The 22,832-nt window shown below is 36.9% G+C and overlaps 1 protein-coding gene across 2 annotated transcripts; it reads left to right on the top strand.

Moving 5' to 3' along the window:
* The first annotated feature begins 6,329 nt into the window (after positions 1–6,329).
* LOC18435271 (uncharacterized) lies at positions 6,330–21,910 on the top strand. 2 transcript variants are annotated; one of them, XR_016045705.1, is made up of 6 exons: positions 6,330–7,002; positions 7,616–7,686; positions 7,818–8,007; positions 8,776–8,832; positions 9,033–9,304; positions 21,077–21,910. XR_016045705.1 is itself a non-coding variant. In XM_011625467.3 (4 exons), exons 1-4 carry the CDS (start codon positions 6,895–6,897, stop codon positions 21,275–21,277), a joined length of 570 nt encoding a protein of 189 aa, XP_011623769.1. In that variant the 5' UTR covers positions 6,330–6,894; the 3' UTR covers positions 21,278–21,910. The 2 variants fall into 2 exon arrangements, 1 of the variants encoding a protein (XP_011623769.1); XM_011625467.3 differs by lacking the exons at positions 8,776–8,832; positions 9,033–9,304.
* Positions 21,911–22,832: the final 922 nt, after the last annotated feature.

Genomic DNA, 22,832 nt, shown 5'->3' on the forward strand with positions numbered 1-22,832 from the left:
TAGAGCCTCGGCTCTAAACAATCAAATTAGAGCCCACCTCAAAAATTTCACTAGAAGTGGTTATTTTGATGCTCAAATTTCCTGAAATTGATCATCTCGACATCAAGATGCATGGACATGAGAAAAAACGGATTTCAAGATTTGAAAATAGTGCATCTTGTAACGCAACTTTCGACCATCAATTTTCACGATTTTCAAGCTTTCATGGATCTGCTCAATCTATATTAGTTTTTTAACTTTAAATTCTACAATTAAAGATGAAAATATATTTTAAAGCTATCACAAAGATTTTCAGTATTGAAACCACATTTCTCGATACTATTTGAATGTGTGTTTTATTTTGATTGTTCAGAGTCTCGATACAAACCCCACCCTTTAAAAAACCGCTTGTTACTTGACAAAAAAAACCAGGTTTTGAAAACTTCGAAACCCACTCTTAGCTAATCATGAAAGCTTTAATTGAACAACGACATTTGCAAGGCTTCAATTGAAGGGTTTTCAAGGAGATGGTGACACAAAACCACTCATTTCTAAGATTTCAAACTTAAAGAGGATATTGGATACATTACTATGTAAGCTTTATGATCATATTTCCATATGTAGTGCCAAGTGATGTGGCCGAAATTTTGAAAGCACGAGTGACTTGCGGCTTGATCATTGATTAAATCAGAATGGTAGTTGACAACCGACGTCTAATAGTCACTTTAATTGACATTGGAAGGAAATTATTGGACCGGCTACTAATTACTGTCTGGTCGGGCTGCTTGTTGAACCGGTTGAATTGGATTTTAGAACAATAAAAAAGTTAGTTTAAAATTATGGATTATGTTATAAATGATAGCTTACTCTTGTTAGCTTGTTAAACGGTCACCAATTTATCTGTTAAAATTGATCGAACATTGGTTTTGATTAGATTTCAGAGTAGTCCAACCAATTGGACTAATCGATCTGATCCATCCTCGATAACAATGATTAAAAGTTCATAAAGTCCAATATTATTAGTGCATGTTTAATTAATAGAAAATTATTTACATTAGATGCCCACCTCATACTATAAAAGTAAGATGTACCTCAAAAACCTGTTGGAAAAATTTGTTTCCGCATTGGAATACCCTCCCGTTGATGATCTCAAACACAATATCTATGGATATGTGAAGAACATGATCTCCCATCTTAAAAATTCCGTATTTTGTAACATGATATTTAAACCATTTATTTTCAATATTTTCAAGTATTTATTGATTAGATTAAAAAATTTCCATGCAAGTGTACATTTGAAACTGCACCTTAAATGCCAACGCCTTGAATAAGCCGTAATGTGAAGATAGAATTTTATGGGAGAAGTTTCTATAAGGTTGCAACCTTGCGCTAATGAAGTGAGGTGTACCTCAAAAATTATGAGAAGAGGAGTGTGCCGGTGTCAGAGAATCCACTAATTGATCATCTCGACCTTGAGATCTATTGACATAAAGAAAAACAAGAAGTCCAAATCCAAAAAAAAGTGTATTTTGTAATAAAATTTCTGGACCATCTATTTTCAAAATTTCAAACCATCATAAAATTCCCAACACGACATTTCTAAACAAATTTTAGAGACAGGCCTTACTTGAGCAGTATGAGGATGCAACCTCATAGCGAACCTTACACAACTTTTATGGATAGCAATTCTATAATGAACCCATGTGTGCATTGCTGTCCTCCAAGTGACCGCAAGTTACATGAGCCCATAGTCCGCAAAATCGCCCGATCTAACCGCTAACTGAAAGAAAGACCTATATGATCTTTTGTCGGGGGAAATGCAATTTTTTTTTTTTTTAAATAATCACCCCTTTTAACTTTGGTAACAATATCACTCACATATGATCTTATTACAAACAATAGAAATTCCAAAAAAAAATAAATAACACATCAATAAAATAAATCTCAACTACTTGATGCCATTCATACAACTTAATACTGTACTTGAGTATACAAAATAAAAGAACTAACAAATAAAAGAAAAGATGTCGGAGATTACCTCAACCGGGCTTTTTACACCCCACACCAAGTCACTACATCCAATGGTGTAGGATTAGCGATCTAGTTTCAATCTCGAATCGGGAAAGCTAATTTCGACCAAACTAGATAACTACCTTTAAATCTCTACAAAAACCCTAACTCCAAAATAATTAGGTTTGAGTCTTTTTAGGAGAGAGAGAGAGAGTAGAGAGAGAAAATCAAAAAGTATAGAGAGGTGGGGTGTGGCCCCTAGTGAAGAGAGAGAGAGTTTATAACAAAGAGAGGTGTATAGAGAGGGGGGAGAGCACCCTTATTTATAGTGAAATTTAGGTCTAGGGTTTTTTTAGGGTTTCCCATAGTTTGCCTCTTTCTTGAGATTGAATATGGACCGTTTGATCCATGTGACGTGTGAGGTGAGAGATCTGAGCCATCTATTCCATAAATGAGACATCAATATTATGGAATGTGCATGAACCATTATCCCCCTTTCCTTAAACCATTTTCCCATCAATATATTAAAATAAATTAAATCCATTAAAGATATAGTGCATACCATAAATTGCATATTCAATCTCATATTTTCTATAAAAATATTTCAATAATATCAAGTCAAGATATTCCTTCCATAATCAAGATAAGATATGGTCAATATTTCCTAATCAATATTTGACCATATGCTATAAGATATAGTTACTATATTTAATAAACTTGAAGACAAAGCAATAAGAGAAGGTATCCAAGGGTAAGGTGTGCCACGCATGTATGGTATGTGGGGCCCCACCTAATACCCACATGGTGGGCCCATGTGCACTATGGGCTCCCCATGTATTTTTTTAATAAATAATTTAAAATTAAACAAAGTGAATTTTAAAACATTATAACTTTGTAAATTAATAACTTCATTTTTATAAGTCCAAAAATAAGAAATAAAATATCAAATGACTTATAAAAATTCAAATAATAATCTAAAATAATTTAATAATAAAATGAACACAATTAAAATAATATAATGGGAAGTTTATCCATATGGTTTAGGAATTCTATCAACGATCACGGAGTACTCCACCTTCAATTATGGACTACAGACTACACTTGCTTTATCAAACCGACCTAGTGTTTTCCATGACCCACAGTCCAATCAGGAGCTCATTAGCGGGTCACTAAAGTCTGACCGATAAGCCAAGGGGTCGCAATCCCAGTTTGTGGATTATAGGTCCTCCCTTAAAAACGAATCAAGGTCACCACGACCTGATGCGACCACAGCTCTATGGTGCATAGGGGTATCTCTCGCACATGCATACGCTTCACCCAAAGGTGGATATTTGACTTTCCGAATGATCTATCAATATGCATGCCGTGTGATGGAACATAGATGAGGTTTTGACCCCCGTCTCAGTAGGGCTACCATCACACACAAGGGTTACACAGTCCCTCGATTATTTCATCTAGGCAGAAGCTCCGACCTCATCAAGGGCTAACCCAAAACCCTCATCGGTTAATTTTTTATGCTCAAGTACCTTGGGTTTTCCAACCATCTGGCCTAGATTGATAAGTATAGTTCGGTGTATGCAAACATCATTTACTTAGTATGGTCCTCGATGGTCAACACTCCCACTGAGTTTATGTTTCACTATAATGAAAGTATTTCAGTACACACTCATAAGGCCTTTAAAGGCCACATAAACCGCTCGGTTAGATCGGAACCAGCCAGTGGCCGGTTTAGGTTTTAGGAGGTTAGGATGATCAACTGTATTTTTTTAAATTTTTTTTCAAAAACATGTATTTAAATTCTCAAAAACAAGAGATTTGATTTGTAATGCATTTTTAAATATTCTTTACATTATGGTAAAGATTAAAATTGTTTTGATCATTATTGCTCACTTTTATATTTTTTAAATTTTTTTAAAAATAACTATTGAAATATATAAAATGGGTCAAAATCTATTTTTTCATTAATTTTCAAGAATGTGTTTTGTTTTAATCATTGTTTATATGTTTTTCATATTTTCGTAGATTTTATTTTTATTTTTTTAACACTTTGTTGACTGCCCAGGATTTGTCAGGTTAAAACAGTTGAATCGACCGATTTACCGATTAGGCTGTTTAAACCACTTCTCGACATATATCCGATTAACCGTTCCGATTCGATTTTATCAACACTCCATAGCCACATATTTCTTCACTCTCTCTCTAAAAACAACACGTCGCCATCAATAGTAAGAAGAAACCACAATTCTACAAATTGCACTTTTTTTTTAATAGAAGGGCAAAATGAAAATAAAAAAATATAGGAATGGGCACCATTAAATCCTCACCAGTGGCAGGCAAGGTGCACGAGAGGAATCAACGAAGCAGCTTTTTCTACCTCTTCTGTCTCTCAATCTTATCCCACAAATTAGGGTTAGGGTTTTTTAGAGGAGATGTCTCCATCTGTAAGGTCAAATCCCCTAATTTAAGCAATATCCAATCACGTAAAACAACTTAGAAACCCCGGAAATTTAATTTCAGAAGCCACAAGGTCATGATCTTTTGTATAAATGACAAGTGAATCCTACAATAACGGACTTGTTAAAACCATCAATATAACGGTCGTCCACCGTTTAGGGTTTCGTTATATATTGAAAAGTTTGAACTAACTTGAAATCATCACCACCAAAGTTGAATCTTAATTAATTGGTATCGACTAGAATCATGTTTTATATCTTCAAACTAACTTAAAATGAACTTGTTATTTTTGTAAGGTTTATGTGAGGAATCAGGTTTTGAGTTTGAGGAGTGAGCAGTATATGAAGGTTCATTCCTACGGTTAAACTACTCAAAAAGGAAAAATAAAAAATTAATAATCGCTCAATTTAACTCGAGAGACACTTGGTCGTATCTACAACATGTCTCAAGAACGCCTATTTCCTCATAGACAAAACTAGTTACTTGGGAATCTTTTTCCTAGCTCAAAATTTAATATACCACAAGATGTATATTTTTTAAAAAATAAATTGATTTGAAGTTCCTAAACACCTAGATATGTTGACAGTTTATCCTTTCAATGTTCGAGAAGTTATTTTTGTTTCAAGCATAAATTTTTTATTTTTCTTCAAGTTGGTCATTGGGTCGAGGAGGTTTAATCTCAAAGTTAGGGTCTCAAACAACATCCTAGATAGATAATATTTTACTTGAGGGAATTAATGGAAGATATGCACTAGCAGGAGCATAGAAACTTTTGACAAATTTATTTTTTGATTATTTTATCCACTCTCCTATCGTGTCAACAATTCTCTTTCACTCTCTCTCTTCCCTTGGAAGGTTTTCCACATTGCCTTCCTCTCTCCCCATCAATGAAAGCGTTTGCTGAAATGCCCTGACCCCTCTCAATCTCTATCCATCACCACATATACCTCTCTTTCTCTGCCTCTAATGTTTTTCACTCTTTTCTAACATTTCCTATCCATAATTTTAAGACTAAAACAAGTGGTGTGGATTGTATAAAGGTGAGGCTCTAAGCAACCAAAATAAGACGCATCATCAAATAATTGTGAAGATGTTGTTTCAGGCAATAAAATTTATTTTTATATTTATTATAAATTTAAAATTTTAAAAATAAAAAAAAATCGACAAAATTTATAAACACTTGACGGTCTGTATTTTTTTCGAGACTTAAAATCTATTTTTTTTTTCATATCCATATGTTTTTTATATCGAGACGATGGATTTGAAGAATTTTAGACAAGTTCTGAAGCGCCTTAATTTGATGGTTTAGGCCTCATCTCGATGTAAACTTAAATTATAGGTCAAAAGAGCGGCCTAGATTAAAAGTCCGCTTGCCCTTGGGACAATCTCTAGCGTCTATCAACAGAATGTAAGTACGGCTCACAGAGCGTCACTCACATAGCAAGGACCTAATGGACATTACAAAGAAAGACGACGCTTTGTTAATGAAGATATAATATCCTTTCTTTTTATTACTACAAGGAGTTTTAAATTAAAGATCGGCACCAAATGTCCAAACCAAAGTGTCTCGTGCACAAAAGGTACAGGAATCAGTATTATCAGTGAGCCAGAAACAGGCTGCCATTTTTTTCCTCCTCTTTCTCTCTCTCTAACAATTTTGCTCTCTCTCTCTCTCTACCCTTTTTTTTTCCCCGCGTCTCCCACTCTCTCTCTCCTCTCTCTCATTTCTCCACGCTTTTACAAGTTTTACCCAAGAAACCAGCGAACACATCGGACTTCAAACCAATCCTGAAATCTCTCACTCTCTCTATCTCTCTTTCTCTCTCTACCTCTCTCTATCTCTCTCTTCTGTTTGTTGATGGTTATGGCCCAGGTGGACCAAATTTATGAAGAAAAAAGAGAGGAAACCCCAAAGCGAAGAACTTTCTCTTACCATCCAAGAAAAAGAGAGGAAGCCCAACTTCCCATAATGCCCCTCTTTCTCTTTCTCTCTCTGCAAAACCAAGGCCCAATAACCCACTCCCAGTTTTTATCCCCGCCTTATTTGGGGCCTCTTTTGCATTGTCTTGGTCAGAATTGCAGGAGAGAGAACAGCGCCTCCTTACCAAGAAAGCATTCACACGCTGTTTTCTGTCTCTATACGTCTTCTTTGTCTCTCTACCATTTATTTCTCTCTTATCAATTCTTTCTCTCTTTTCTAGCTTTCTATTTCCTGGTTTTTGGGGCCATGGCGGTTTCTGGCTGCCTATAGCTTGAAAGCTTCAAACTTTCCTTAATAAAGTAATCTCCGATGGTTTATCGAAACTGTTTCCTTATTGGGTTTTCTTTATTCATTTCGGTTTCTTCTTTGAGATCCGTGGGGTTGTGGGTTTGATCGGTCTGGACGTTTTCTGGGTTCTGTTGGACTGTTATTCTGGTTTTAGAGAGAGAAAGAGAGAGGTTTTGTTGTTGATGATGAAGGTGGTTTCAATGGATCGTGGCCCTGTTGGTGATGATGGTTTGAGGAGGTTGATTGTGAAGCATCAGGTTTTGGAGCACGAGTACGATGATTTGCAGACGGTATGAGTTTTCTCTCTCTTTTTTGCCCTTGCTTCGTTTTCTCCATCATTTCATTGTGTTTTGCTCCCTCTTCTTTTTCAATAACATTTCCTCCATGGTGAGTTGTTTTAACCCTCTCTCTCTCGTTTTATTTGGCTCTTTTTTTACCTCATCCTCGCCCCATGTGATGAAACGAAACCTTAGGCTTTGTTACTTGATTTCCTCAAAATATTTGTTTTTTCTTTTTGGTATTTGTTGTAGTCTAGCTTATATATCTATTTGATTTCCTCAAAATATTTTTTTTTTCTTTTTGGTATTTAGTTTGGTCTAGCTTATATATCTATTGGCTTTCTTCATGATGGGGTTCTGATCTATCTATCTATTTTCTGGGAATATTGTTTTATTTCCTAGATATGATTGTCCATTTCTCATTAACTTTTCAAACTATGGTTTTTCTGCAAGTCTTTTGTAGTTTGATTGAAAATGTTTGATCCTTTCAGTTCCTAGCATTTTGAAATGCTTTTCGCATCTTTATTCTTTTCTTTGGCCCATGCAAGTTTTGCATATTTTGGTTTAAGAAATTTTAGTAATATATTTGGCTTTCTGATAGTTTTGGATTGGGATTCATTCACAGGAAACTCGAACTTTAAAAAAGACTTTGCAGAAAGCCAAATTGAAGGAGCAAAGACTCTTAGCCGAAGTGAGGTAACAAAGAACTTATCTTGTTCTCATTTAGGAATATATCTCTTACATTCATACTATTTATTTTATATGCTTGGGAATAGAATCTGGAGAAAATGCAAAGAAGTAATTGCTCTCTCTCTCTTTCTGTTCAGGTTCTTGAGGAGGAGATACAAGTACTTAATTGAAAACCAAATGGAAAGAAGACCTTTTGAAGATTTTGCTCAACCCCAGGCCATGGAATTCCATAATGAGAACATGACACAGGAAAAACATTTCAGAGGAGAGGAAGCTACAACATCAAATCCTCGTGGCTTCTTGGATTTGAATCAGATATCTGAGCTCGTAATTTGCGCTAACCCACTCTTAGCATCGTGTTTTTTATTCTAATGGTTGTTTGTTGTTTATGCTTTCATTATGAAGGAGTGCCTATATGTGTCTCGTGTCTGATAAAGTTGGTTATGTTATGTTTATTGTGTAGTTTGATTTTAAAGATTCCTAATATGAATTGCTGCATGTGTGTTCACTTAACCCACTCCTTTTAATTATACTGGCATTATTATTCTGGTTATTTATTTGATTTTTCATATGTTTTGTTAATTTTTTAGCTATTAGGGAGGAGACCTAATTTGTTATGCCTTTGCAAGCTTGTACAAGGAGACCAAATTTATTGATTTTGGAGTTCCTTCTGAGTTATTATCGTTATCTGCTTGTCTGCTCATTCTATCACTGGTGGATTTTGGTCATATAACGAATTCCTCCTCCCTCATTTGCCACAGCTCATAGAAAGAAAAAAATAGATTCTTGCCCAATGAAATGATCATGCTTCTTTTTCTTTTATCACAAAATTTTGATGCTTCTAACATTGCCTGGTAAAGACAGTGGAATTAACAGAAATCATTAAACTACATATATCGTCTTGATCTTTCCATTTATTTAGTCCCAGTTACTTGCCTAATTTGTGGGCTTATGGGACATTCCGTTTTGCCTTGTGTTGTCCCTTGTCGTGCAAATTCCTCTTGGCTCGGTATTTGTTTGTCAGTTTTGGGATACAGGTGTGGGAATTTGTTCTATTCTTTAATTTGGGAATAATTTTCTGCTGCTTTAATGCAGGTCTGAGTCAAAAGTTTGGGCTATGATTAAGATACTTACCTCTGCATTATTCAATAGGTGAACCTCTTGGTCTGCTATTTGGTCCTTGTAAGAAACACGTCTGATAATCTCATAATGCAGCCGATTAGAGAAATAGGAGTTGTGCTATTTCCTTTGAAAGATATCTTAATTGTTTGTTAAGAAATGTGTCCAAGATTGTCCCGATTGCATTTTTAAGAGCTATTCATTACTTGGGCATGTGGTTTTTGTTGTTGCAGTCTGAGAAGGATCCGATTGTCATCGGATGCCATTTGGTGCTACAAAATGGTCACAAGGGATGTTTTTCTCTAGAGAGTCTTGCCTCAATTCCATGTATGGACTGTGTTTCCTCTGCCATTTGTGCATGCTAGGAACCAGAAACTTCTTGTTAAATCACAGTGGCTTGGGAGAATCTACATGGTCAAGGAGTACTTCTCATATGTGTTAACCAACGTAACCTGTGTCTCCATGATGACTGACCTTGGATGGCTTGGGAGGTCACTTGTTACATGTGAGTTCATTCCACACTTTGTCTAATAATTATCTATGATGACATGCTTGCCAATTGCAAGAGTCGTGGATTGAGGGCTTCAAGTGGCTACACCCGAGATGTTTCTTGAACTAGAAGATGCCTATTTTTGTGGGTGGCCCAAGATTCACATCTCTTGAACACCTTGTTGAAGAGTTTATTCGTGGCCAGGAAGTAGTTTCATTGGTCATATTGGTTTGAAAGTTATTATTATTATTATTATTTTTGACAAGGTTAAGCTCATTTCCTTTGAGAGTTATTAATGTTGATATCAAGGCTTCGATTTTCAATTTTACAGCTTCCTTAGTCATTGAGGACCACTTGATTTAGCTAGCATGTGGATGTGTCATTTGTGCTTTTAACTGATGCATCTACATATACATTGGAGGTGGGGAACAATGGATTGTCAAGGCATTTAAGCTCTCTCACATGTCACAAGTTTGATGTTTACCTTATGCCAATTGTCTATAGGGATGATATATGCAGATATTATGACATCCTTGGGAGTGGTGAGCCAAATGTCATTAACTTGGTGGCAAGTTCAGGTTTTGGTGATGTGGCCACCTCTCTCTCTTTAAGTGTTTCTATGCAAATGTGTACTCTCTTGTGAACAAGGCAGAAATGTGAAAGAAGATTTAGATAGACATCGGGATCAATAAAAAAGATGTAGATGGGTATTAGATGGTGGAAAATATGGGGTCGTCTATTATCATCTACTTCAATTAGATTCTTTAGTTCCACTAGTGATGAAATTACAAGCATCTGCGTGTCTAATGGCTGTTTCAAGAAGATGTGCCTATTATATGATTTAAGTAGCATAGGTTAATTTTTGGCATGTTCTAATTATCTAAATATAGAGCTCGTTCATTTTTTTAGGAATCCTTTTCAAAAAATTAATTTCTTATGGAAAAGTATATGTAAAGAGTTTAAAGACAGTTTACCTTTACCACAAGAAGCTCCAATTACCTTAGCATTAGATGTGAAATAGGTGGTTAGGAGTGTGTTATTAACTACTCTCAAGGTCCAATATTTTTTCTTGAATTTGTGACACACCCCTAGGTGCTTGAGTTATCTCTGACAGTTAGGAATGATGGTTAGGAATGCTTGTGACCTTCTTGAAAAATAATCAGTATAAAATCATAGATGATATGTTGAATTTGTTCCTTCCGAAATTGTGATAATAGATACGGTGAACATAATAGATAAGTATATAGTGAACATAATAGGTAAGTTTATCAGGATTCATGACGGGCTTTGGCAAAATTTTACGTTGGCTGCCTACCTAACACAACCATACATTTTTACCCGGGCATGGGCATTATTAGGATTCATGACGGGTTTTGACAAAATTTTACGTTGGCTACCTACCTAACACAACCCTTTTACCCGGGCATGGGCACATGCATGGGATCTTTTTACCCGGGCATGGGCATGGGATGGGTTAAGGGAAAATTTTAGGTCATCACCCTTGTTAGACCGTGCAATTTCACGTGATTGTATTTTAAATTTTATTTACTGCTCTTCCTTGAAAAATTTCAAGTTCCCTTTAACACCCAATGAAATGTATATTCGGGAAACTTTCTTTAGGAGGAAATCATCATTGAACTATCACGTCAGCGTCAAAGTTAACAGTTTTTTTTTTTTTTTTAAACCATCACGTGGGGTGAGTACTTTTGAAATAGGAGCTGTTTGGTGGGAACCGAAATAGCACCTCATAAAGGTGAGAAGCGACCCTTCAAAATGGAGGAATCATCTAGGAAGTATTATCTGCAGAGGGTACCGTTGAAAAGTTGTGATCCATTGGCACCGTACACAATTGTGTTAATAATAGAATTTGCACTCTCTGAAACGCTAGATTCCATCGAGGACCTTTCGATTTTGTAATTGCCTTGCTTATTGCTGCCAAACAAGTTGCATATTTTATCGCTAGACTTATGCTATTGCCACTAGTACTCACATTTATATTTCTTGAATGATTCAGACTATGCCTGTCTCTATTTCCATTATTTATGTCATTGCACCTCTATCCATTGTCAAATATTATGCATTCCATATTTTTTTGACATTGCTTAGGGTTTTATTCTATATGATATCTAATATGGGTTATTGAGGACTCAATTTAGTTAACCATGCTATGAGATATCATTTGGGTTTTAAACTGTACGCAGATCCTCAGATGGCCAATCACCCATGAGGGGCCATTTCCCATGTGGTACCAGAAGGGGTCTAGAACCTTGTTGAATCGGGGTTTGTTTATAAGCGAAATTTCGACGAAAATGTTATTTCCGCCTAATTTTTTTGTTTAAACTTGTCGATTCGAAGGTAGAAAATGGGGTTATGTCAAATTACCGACCGCGAAAGAAAAACGACCCTACATTTGCTTCGTTGGTGGTCCGCTGGCCATGTCGGCTGACAATCGCCTAAAAACCGAACTAAAATAGGAAACTAGAAAATTAAAGAAGAATGGGGGATTTTTGGAAATAGAGTAGCAAAATAAAAATGGTAAATCAATGAGAAAGTACAGGAAAATTAAGGGCGAGGGATGTGCGCCTACTTGGAGCAAAGACGGGCCCACAGGCTTGGCACCCGGATCATAGTGTGTCGGTGCAAGGGGACTGTTCCCGTTGTCGTCGGAGTACTGAGCCAGAGATGCCCGATTTCGAAATTGTTGTGGAGTCACAATGAGACTTTCAGGGTGGTTAGTGTGGTGTTATGGAAGAGAAGAGATATGGAGAGTCGATCAGAGAGTGCCTGTGAGCTCTGATGTGAGTCTATGGAGAGTCGATCAGGAAGGAAAGAGAGTGTCTGTGAGCTCTGATGTGAGTCCCCTAGAGTTGAGAGCATGAAGGAGCTTTTATGGGTAAGAGAGAGTGAATGTGTTGTACGGGTGTTGATGGGAGAGGGTGTTAGTGGGATGCAAGTTTCACAGGGTCGCCTCCTTTCTTGAGGATTGTAGAGAGAAGGAATATATAGGCCCATGAGGGAAGTTTAGGAGGTTGTGTGTGCAAGTGAGGATGTTGAGAGAACCAAAGAGTGTGTGAGAGTGAGGTGAGTAGAGAGAGAAAGGAAGAGATAGAAAGAGAGGGAGTGAGAGAGAGAGAGCTCATTTAGGGGGAGGGGGAGGGGGAGGGGGAGGGGGAGGGGGCTTCATGGAGAGAGGATGAGAGGGGGAGGAGCTATGTGGGGGAAAGAGTGAAGAGAAGGGGCCACGCGGGGGAGAGGGCTATGTGGGGAATAGAGAGGGGGAGAGAAGAGAAAATGAGTGGAAAGAGAGAGATGGAGAGTGTAATGATTGCTTTTAATGAAGAGAAAGAGTGGAGTGCATTTATTGAAGAGAAAGAGTGGAGTGGTAACAGGAGAGTGTGAGGTGAGGCTCAAGTGGGTGAGAGAGAGAGAGAGAGAAAGTAGGGTCCATATGAGGAGATTGGGTGATGATGAGAGAGAAAGAAAAGGGGAGTGAAGCATGGAGCATGGAGTGGGGGGCACTAGGGTGCATTACAATTATTGTGTGGTTCCTAGTATAGTATGGGTTAGGCTAGAAAAATGGTTTTTGATGGGGCAAAAATGAGCGTTTTGGCTAAATTTAGGTATAGGGAGGTGCTAAGCTCGATCCTAGGATTTTTGGTTCCTTTGAAGCCAAAAAAAGGGCTTACGCCTGACTGTGTGCTTCATTCTTATCGTGCTTGATTTCTATTCGTATCCTTATTCCTGACACCTCAGTTTTCGGCTGGCTGTGCGCTTCATTCTTATGGTGTGCTTCATTTTTAGGATTGCGTGGACTGCTATAAAAAATCACATATGAATGGATTGCGTGGACTGCTATATAAAATAACATATGAATTTACATGATCTCCCCATTTATTGTGTAATCTCATGAATTTACATGATCTCCCCATCTATTGTGTAATCTCATACAAAAGTGGTGTGTTCAATTAAAGGCCCATTACTAAAAAATAATAAGCCCCATTACTAAAAAATAATGGACATTTATCTATGTCCTTTCGTCGCCAAAGGCAAGCATGGCTTTTTTTTTTTTATAGAAAGAACTACACCTTTTCCCACACAAAGAAAAAAAATAGAAAAAAAAAAGAACGAAATTATTGAAGAAATATATAATTAGTTATCCCTCCTCCATAAAGAAAGAAAATCATGCGTTTGTCCTTTTTCTTTATTTACTCGTGATATTAAGTTTGAATTGTTCTCTCTATCTCCTAAAAGCAAGCTACGAATTGTTCTCTCTATCTCCTAAAAGCAAGCTACGAGGTTTGTCTTTTTCAAGATTAGCCTGACCAGACATGTGAGAAGATTAATCCTGCGTCCGGGAGGTGTGAACGATTATTGGGAGGTGAGGCAATATAAAAGTGGTTCACTTTATACCACTTCATGTCAATAGAAATGAAGGCAAGCCATACTTATCTGGGCTGGTGGCTGCCCCTATTGCACATAGTGGGGCTGGGACCATCTCATTTAATGAGATTAGTCAATAAAAAATAAAAAATTGAAAGAAAATAAAAAGTAAAAATAAAATATGTGGGAACTGGGCCAAATCGCCTGGTTTCTTGACAGAATTGGTCGGTTCTTTAACATAACTGGTTGTTTCTATGCGAATCAGGCTGATTCCTAGTTCTGATAAGGAACTAGCTTGATTACTTCCGGTTCTCAATCTAGATTGGGTGATTCTAATCTAGATTGCAATTTTTAAAATCATTGGTCGAAACTAGGGTTGGGAATGGGTCGATTGGGACCCCGGTCAGGTCCAAGCCAATGGGACCCAAACCCATTGGATCAGGTCAGTTTGGGTGTATAAATAAAAAAATAGAAAAGATTATGTTATTATATTTTATAGGGAAACTATCTTTGTACATCCTATTTTGGTGTACAATTTCCGAACATTCCCAGAGGTTTAAACAGTTTCTGGTGGCATAGAGGTTTCAGAAAACACATCATTTAACCTTCTGGATCTAGTTGACTTCTTTTGACCTCTCTTTTTTAGTCCTAACAAAGTTTAAAAAGACACATCTATTTTTTTTTGTAAACCTCTCTCTCCCGTAAATCTCTCTCGCTTTCTCTCGCCTCTTTCCCCGAAATGCCTCTCCTTCCCTTTCTCCTCTCGCCTCAACCCCTAACCCTCTCCCTCACTCTCTCACCTCTCTCCTCCAAACCCCCTTTCTATCTCTAACGCCTCTCTCCCCCAACCCCTCTCCCTCACAGTCTCATCTCTCTCCCCCAAACCATCTTTCTCTCTCACCTCTCCCCCACGTCTCCCTCATAGAGAGAGAGAGAGTTTGGGTCAATGCACCAATCCTCTCCCTCTCACTCTCTCACCTCTCTCCTCCAAATGTCTTTCTCTCTTTATCGCATCTCTCCCCCACATATCTATTGAAGGCTAATTGTTGTTGTTTGCTACTGGTTTTCAGTACCAAACAACAGTTGTTTGCGCTGAAAATCCCGAGCAAATTGCCGATAGGTATATTGTGTGTTGAAAAAAGAGAAGCGCCATAACACCATGCATTGGGTGTTGCATTTGGTTGTAAGTCAGTAACACACATCTCACTGTTTGCTGCTGATTTTCAATACCTAACAGCAATTGTTTGCTGCTGAAGTTGGTTGCATCAAGTTTTGCATTAATTTGGTTGCTCATATGTTGGTTGCATCATGTTTACACTTATGGTTGCATCTAAACTTGGGGGAGAGAGGTGATAGAGAGAAAAAGGGGGTTTGGGGGAGAGAGGTAAGAGGAGAGAGGGAGAGAGAGAGACGTTTTGGGCAGATAGGCGGGAGAAAGTGAGAGAGAGAGTTTTAGGGGAGAGAGAGAGAGAGGTTTATAAATAAATAGATGTCTTTTTAAATTTTGTTTGGGTTAGAAAAGTAAAGTAAAAAAGGGTCAATTGGGTCTAGGGGGTTAAAATATATGTTTTTTGAACCTTTATGCCACCAAAAACTTTTTAAAAGTCTAGGTCTATTGGAAAATAGTACACCAAAATAGAGTTTATGAAGATATTTTCCTTATTTTATAATACATAGTTACTATGCATTTATATGTACCTTAGACATAAATAGTTAAATGCCGGATTGGGTTGGGTTAGGTCAGGTCAATCCCGACCCGGACCAGATCCAACTTGATAGGGTCCAAGTTGAACCTGGACTGAGACCTAGGTTGGGCCTAATATCTGGGCCTAATCCCAAATCCGGTCAGGTAGACTTGTCTAGCCGATCTTACTTGTTTCCTACCCCTAGTCACAACCATCAAATCTCAACAACATATGATTAAGGAGTGTCCTCTGCTCATATGATTAAAGAGTGTCCTTTGCTCTAGTATTCCATAAAACGCCGGGCAGCACCTAGGCGCCCGGGGGGGTTTACATCGCCTAGAACCTGGGTGGCCGAGGTTTAAAAGTGGGCAAGGTCTAGATTTTGTATAAAACATGCATATTCATGTATTTTCACCATACTCATTCGGTTGCCTCAATCGTGGCGTAGGGGCATGTTGAGAATGGGCTAGAAGCCTCGTTTCAAAGGTCTCACGTCTCTTCTATCACAAGGAGAAAGAGCAGAAAACTCTCAAAATAGCTACTAGGCCATACAATGGACAAAGAAGCCCTTTATCTCTCGTGGATTAGTATGCTTTTGGATTCACTATGCTTGCTCAATCTAGAGGTTCACCATCCTATGGGTGCATTAAAGCCTCAGGGAGTTTTGTTGTTAGCACAACGTTAAAGCCAGCAAACTACAACTTGAAAGAAGAAGCAACGACTAGCAAGAAAGCCGTTGCGCTAATGCGCATATGTTTTTTTACGGTAATAATAAAAAAATACCAAAAATACCTCACCCGATGGGTACTTTTGCACCTATACGGGTGCAGTCCTCTAGGCGGGTGCCCAAGTACCCTAGGCACCCACCTAGGGGTATTAGGCAGGCGCCCAGGGGCCACCCGTCTAGTTGGTCCACCCAAGCCTGAATGATGTGCCTAGGCCCCCCTAGCTTGTCTAGGTGCTAGGCAAACCGCTTTTTGAATCAATGCTCTGCTCATAGTTAAAAAATGTATTGTTATAAGCCCAAATTCTAGTAGAGCAAACAAACTCTTTCATGAAAAGGATTGCCCCTCTCTGTACTTAGTTGTGGTAATTTTCAGCTAGTATTTGTCTGTTACAATGATCTAAAAACCGGCGCTCTGGATTGGAATCGCCCAATTCAGGTCGGCAACCAGTAGTAACTAGGTTGCCTTTTGGTCGGAACCGGGAATCAACTTGGTTCCCATGGAACTTGTCAGTTTTGTTTGTGAGTCGACCGATTTTGTCAAGGATAGGGTCATCGGGTTCCCACTTTTTTAGTTTTCATTTTTATTTTTCTAATTTTTTATTTTTTATTGACCAATCTCATTAGGAGAAGGTATACCTCGCCTATATGTTCTTTTGATATGAAGTGGTTGGGTGAACCACTTTTATATTGCCTTGCCTCCGAATAATCTCACACACCTTCTCGATGTGGGATTAATTTCTCACAGATTTAGTTATGACAATCTTGAATGTGACAAACCTTGGACCTTGATTTTAGGAGATAAAAAAAGACAAGCTAAAGTTGATAAGTTAAGGTGTGGTTTATATATGGTTGAAACCTTTCTTGTAGATGTATGATTGTGATATTCTATAAAGTTGATAAGTTAAGGTGTGGTTTATATATGGTTGTAACTTTTTTTGTAGATGTATGATTGTGATATTCTATACTGTCCATTTTAGTTTGGTGGTATAGATTTGTCACATCTTTAAAGATATTGTTAAATAGTGGTACGTCTTTTAAAATAGTGTCAAATTTACACTGTTCAAATAATGGCACATTGTAGATTACTTCAATCTTACTTCTTCAAGTAAGGTTGCAACCTTATATATAATTTTTATGATAATTAAATATATTTATTTCTTTTTCTTTAGTGATTCCTTTTTTTATAATAATTAAATATATTTATTTCTTTTATTTCTTTAGTGATTCTTTTTATTTTTTCTTTTTTGTTTGAAGAGTTGTGGTAATTCCTATAGAAGAAAACAAGTAAGGTTGCAACCTTATATATAGTTTTTATGATAATTAAATATATTTATTTCTTTAGTGATTCCTTTTTTTTCTTTTTTGTTTGAAGAGTTGTGGTAATTCCTATAGAAAAAAAGGCCATGCTTGTCTTTGGCAATACAATGACATAGTTAAATGTACATTCTTTTTGAGTTACATTGAATGTACCAATTTATATAAGATCAGGTAATGGATGGGGAAATCCCATAGATTTATATGTTATTTTATGTTGCCTATGTTGCCTTGTAATTTTGCATTTTGTTTCTTTCTTTTTTCACGTAGTTTTGGATGATGTAGCGCCTTAGATTTTTCCATATATTTTACTATTTTAGAAATGAATGTATAGATTTTTCCATAGTTTTGCTATTTTAGAAATGAATGTATTGGTCTAACAAATTTTGCTATTTTAGAAATGAATGTATTGGTCTAACCCCTGTGTCTTACTTTGACTGTGAAATGAATGTATTGGTCAACAAATATCTAGGCATGAAATATGTTCTCAGACAATGTTAAAAAATGGATTCGGCTGCTTAGGCGGCCAAGGGTCTAGACTGCTTGGGGTGGTAATGGATGGACACGACGACTAGACCCAACCCAGGTCTGGGTATGGGTCCAAAAATTGGACCCGGCTGGATGGGTCCGGGTCCCGGTCCATGGTGTTATTATTTAAATAATATTAATATATAATATTTTGATAATATTTTGATACATATAACTATGTATTTTAGTTATAATATTTAAATAATACATGTATATATTTAACATAATATTTATTTAAATAAATAATTCCTATATATATATAGTTAGCATAATGTTTAAAGATATATACTTTTATTTTGGCATGGTTTTAAAATGCAGCCGCATCGCTGTATATGCGGCTGTATAAAGCGTTATGCGCTGGGCAGCGCATCACAACAGGCTGCATATGTGCTTTGGAGAGATGCATCTGCATATATCTCTCCACATATGTGACTGCATCCTGCATAATCCGCATATGCGGTCAGTCATTACCCCTCGGGCAGGGGTATTTTGGACATTTTGAGCCCCGAAAAAGGGGGGGAAAGGGCCTTGGGGGTATTATACCCCCCAAATAACTATATCGGCCACTTCCGTGGCTTCTTTTGAATCAAATCAATCAAACAAAAAAGTGGCGGAAAGTCTTTTTTGTGAAGTTATTAGATTTTTGTATTGCGTGATGATTGGTGTTGATTTACTTCTTTTGGTTGTTGATTTGAAGATGTTTAGGCAAAGTTTAGAATGATGATGCACATGGAGACTTTCAAGATAACATCTCTGATTAGGATTTGAAAATGATTATGAGAATGATGATGCACATGGAGACTTTCAAGGTAACATGTCTGATTAGGATTTGAAATTTATACTCTCAAGTCTTGAGAGTTGATTTTCAAAGATAGTTGATACAGAATCTCCGACAGGCGACATCTGATACTTTTGGAGTTAATGAATAAGCCAAATATGTACTATCACATAAATCACCTCCATATTTTTTCCATATATTTTTCTATGCATTAACTTATTTTTTTTAGATTTTTTTAGAATTTTAATATTTATTGACTGCATCGCGGCGATGCACCACACCCTGCCCAATGCATTAGGTTGCATGCCGCATATTAAAACATTGATTTTTGGGTCGAATCCAATCGGGTTTGGGTTTGGGTCCTGCCGGACCCGATTTGACCCATTGCCACCTACAGGCTGCCTAGGCAGCTAGGCAGCGACCTAGGCCTCTAGATGGCTTGTCAAAGAAGTTGGGGATTCTAGGACCCAAGGTCGGTGTTAAGAGGTTGCTTTGGAAACCAAACCCACAAATAGATCTTAGACACCATTTGCTTTCTCCAGAATTATAAATAAAAAACATAATCGAAGTCCTTGATACATTATACATATCTCAGTTTTAAATTTGGAATTGAACTACTAAAACTATAACCGACCAAAAGATGCTCATTCTCAAAATCGACATTCTACATTTTCAATTCATCATTGCCAACCAACAGAAAATCATGAAACACAATAACACCTCCATAAATTCATCATTCTAACCCCATAGTATAACATTAAATCAAATATGATGAACTCAAATTGGCAATTGAGCTTCATTATCACTGACAATAACACCTACATCTCCAACACCACCACCACAACAGATGCATCTGATGATGATGATACCATGACATCATCATAAGGAATTGAAAGGTTCGAAAAACTTTTCAATATTGAAAAAAAATCTCAAATCTCTCTTTGTTTTTTTGTTTTTTTGTTTTTGAGGTTCCTCTCGGGCCATTTTCCCCCTTAACGAGGGGGCAAAATGAACTATAGCAGAGGGCTTGCCAAGGCTCGAGGTGCCGTTCAGGCGCTCGGGCTGATGCAGTTGCCGTGGCGGGTCCTTGGGTGCCTAGGAACCTCAATTCTTATGCTACCTGCCTAGGCCAATTTGCTTCATACAGATATTTATGTATTTTTGATAAAATAATGAAAATCCGAAAAAATAGATGTTCTAAAATTTCTTTAAGGCCGGATCGGTCGAAACCGGCCTATCCACTTCTTGATCGCTGATTCAAACCGGTTACCCAAATGATCGATTTGCTGGGCCGATCTGGGTTTTCAAACGCTGGTATGTTATTTCAGACATGGACTTCCAATGGTTGACATGGACACGACAATTTTTTGTAGAAACATGGGGGGCGATGCTGAATGTATTATATTTCTATATAGAAAAAGGCATAAAATTTATTAAAAAAGTTCAATGTGACTATGAAAGAATATTCAAGTTGGACATCAGCAATTCCTTCATAGTTGATTTATATTTCCTAGTTATTTTAAAACAAATACAATAAATAATGTTACAATAATGCTTCATCAGTTATAATAAATAATGTTACAATAATGATTTCATCCGTTATCAATGTTCCAAAGCTCGAATTTGGTAGCCAACTCAGTCGCCATCAAAATTAATTCAAACAGTCAACTAGGAGACCTTCCATTCTTGTGTGGAATATTTAAAAAAACACAATGTCTCCAATGGGATAGGAACCTAGCTTGTCACCTAGTGATGCCAGTATCCTGCCCCATGGGAAGCTACCAATTACATGACAAAACAATTTTGAAAACTATATGAGCGCAAAAACTTGGACACATACCGAGCTTTTCTTCTATAGAACTTGCACACTGAAGGAGTAGATTTCATGTAGGGGAGTTTTCCTGCAAAACATCTTTGAAAACTATATGAGCGCAAAAACTTGGACACATACCAAGCTTTTCTTATATAGAACTTGCACACTGAAGGAGTAGATTTGACGTAGGCGAGTTTTCCTGCCTTAATTCACTGATATCTAGATCAAAACTTGGACACATACCAAGCTTTTCTTATATAGAACTTGCACACTGAAGGAGTAGATTTGACGTAGGTTAGTTTTCCTGCCTTAATTCGCTGATATCTAGATCTAGTTTCTGATATTTTATGAAGTGCTTCTTATATTTATGAAGGGCTTCTTTCTTAACTATCTATGGTTTCTGATATTTTATGAAGTGGTTCTTTCTTAACTATGGTTTATGATATTTTATGAAGTGCTTCTTTCTTGACTATGGTAATTGGAATGACCCTATTTCTCCTTTTACTTAGTACTGTATCGATATCAGATGCTACATTGAAATTGGAAAAATGTTTCATTGCAGAGGGAAGATGAGGCAGCAGAATATCAGGTTGCAGTGGAGCCCTTGAGCGTGGAAAAAAAGGGAAAAAAAAGATTGGTAGATGGTGATGTGAAGCTCTCAATTTGTAGAGAGGTTGGGAATAATGGGTTTAATGGTGGTGGTGCAATGAGAGGGGGTAAAAGGAAGATAACATGGCAAGATCGGCTGGCTCTTAAAGTGTAACTAATAAACACTCATCAAATGCTTTTATTTGGCTTTTGCATATCTCACTTGTCAAAGTATGTTCTCTCCTTTCTCGCTTTTGTTGGAAGGGCTATGATGTTTCACTTGTCATACAGTAGAAACATATAATTTATTGCCATGGTAGAGGTGACATGCAGTAGTGTTTGTAAATTGTACCAAGTCACTGTATACAATCCTCCATCTAGAAGAATTGTGGGGAGAACCGGATCCAACCCATTGGATCTAGAAGTTGGATCAGACCTGGATGGTGGGTCGACCTAACCGGACTGCCAGCCTTGATGAGGGCCACAGGTTACTGCGCTCGTGAAGACGCACACACCCAGTTGCCATTGAGAACCGATAGATTATGCAACTTAAACATGAGTCAAGATCTTATCTTATTTTTTTTCTAATATTTGGTAGTAGGTAGTAATATTTGGTAGTAGGTAGTTCTCTAACTTAAACATGAGTCAACTGCAGTTTCCTTTCCTTTGGAATCAACTGAGAGCCCAATTCTAACTTGTGGGCACCCTTGATGTTGTAATGGGGATTTTATCTGTGTTTCTTCCTAAGAGAATTTTTTTGCAAATTAATAATATTTGGGAAATATGTTTGCCTTATTTATTTGAAAAATGGAGTTACCCTTTTATTAATTTTTCATTTATTAATAATAAATACTTAAACCTGATATATATGGTTTTAAGCTGTTATATAGCCGTAACTGATACCTGATATAAATGGTTTTAATCTATTATATAGCCGTCACTATGAAGGAAATAATAGATGCTTTTTATTGTACAGTATATTTTACACCCCTGGCCGTTATATAATGACAATTATGAAGGAAAATAATGGCTGCATTTTATTTTGGGGTGCTGTTTATATAGAGCCAAGGCTCTAAACAATTAAAGTAGAGTGCACCTTCAAATAGTATCGAGAAATGTGGTTTCAATATTGAAAATATAGCTTTAAAATATATTTTCATCTTTAATTATAAAATTTAATAGTTGAAAAGTGGTGTAGATCAATCAAATCTATATAAACTTGTAAATCTTGAAAATTGACTGTCAAAAAATGCATTAACAAATGCATTATTTTCAAATCTTGAAATCCTTTTTTTTTTCTCTTTTTCAAATCTAGAAATTTTTTTTTTTCTTTGTTATGATGTCCATACATCTTGATGTTGAGATGACCAATTTGAGGATTTAGACATCAATTCCTCTTATAGTAAAAATTTTGAGGTGCGTCATAACTTGATTGTTTAGAGCCTCGGCTCTCTATAAACTTCTCTCTCTATTTTATAAGCCGTGTTTACACCCCCGCTGTTACGTTTTTACAGTGCTACAGGCAGGGTTCATTTCCTTTATAACGGTTGTTATTTCTTTTAGGGAAAAGTTTATATAGTGCCAAGGCTCTAAACAATCAAATTTGAGCCTATCTCAAAAATTTCACTAGAAAAGGTTGTTTTGATGTCTAAATTTTTTCAAAATCATCTCGACATCAAGATGCATGGACATGAGAAAAAAAATAGATTTTAAGATTTGGAAATAGCGTA

Source organism: Amborella trichopoda, chromosome 12, assembly GCF_054954075.1.
Source record: "Amborella trichopoda isolate Santa Cruz 75 chromosome 12, AtrichopodaSantaCruz75HAP2 v2.0, whole genome shotgun sequence".
NCBI lineage: Eukaryota > Viridiplantae > Streptophyta > Magnoliopsida > Amborellales > Amborellaceae > Amborella > Amborella trichopoda.

Excerpts from the sequence above, each read along its gene's own strand:
- LOC18435271 (XM_011625467.3), top strand. The coding sequence starts at position 6,895 with ATGATGAAGGTGGTTTCAATGGATCGTGGCCCTGTTGGTGATGATGGT. Across the intron at positions 7,003-7,615 it reads AGTACGATGATTTGCAGACG|GAAACTCGAACTTTAAAAAA; the intron begins GTATGAGTTTTC and ends ATTCATTCACAG. Across the intron at positions 8,008-21,076 it reads TGAATCAGATATCTGAGCTC|AGGGAAGATGAGGCAGCAGA; the intron begins GTAATTTGCGCT and ends GTTTCATTGCAG.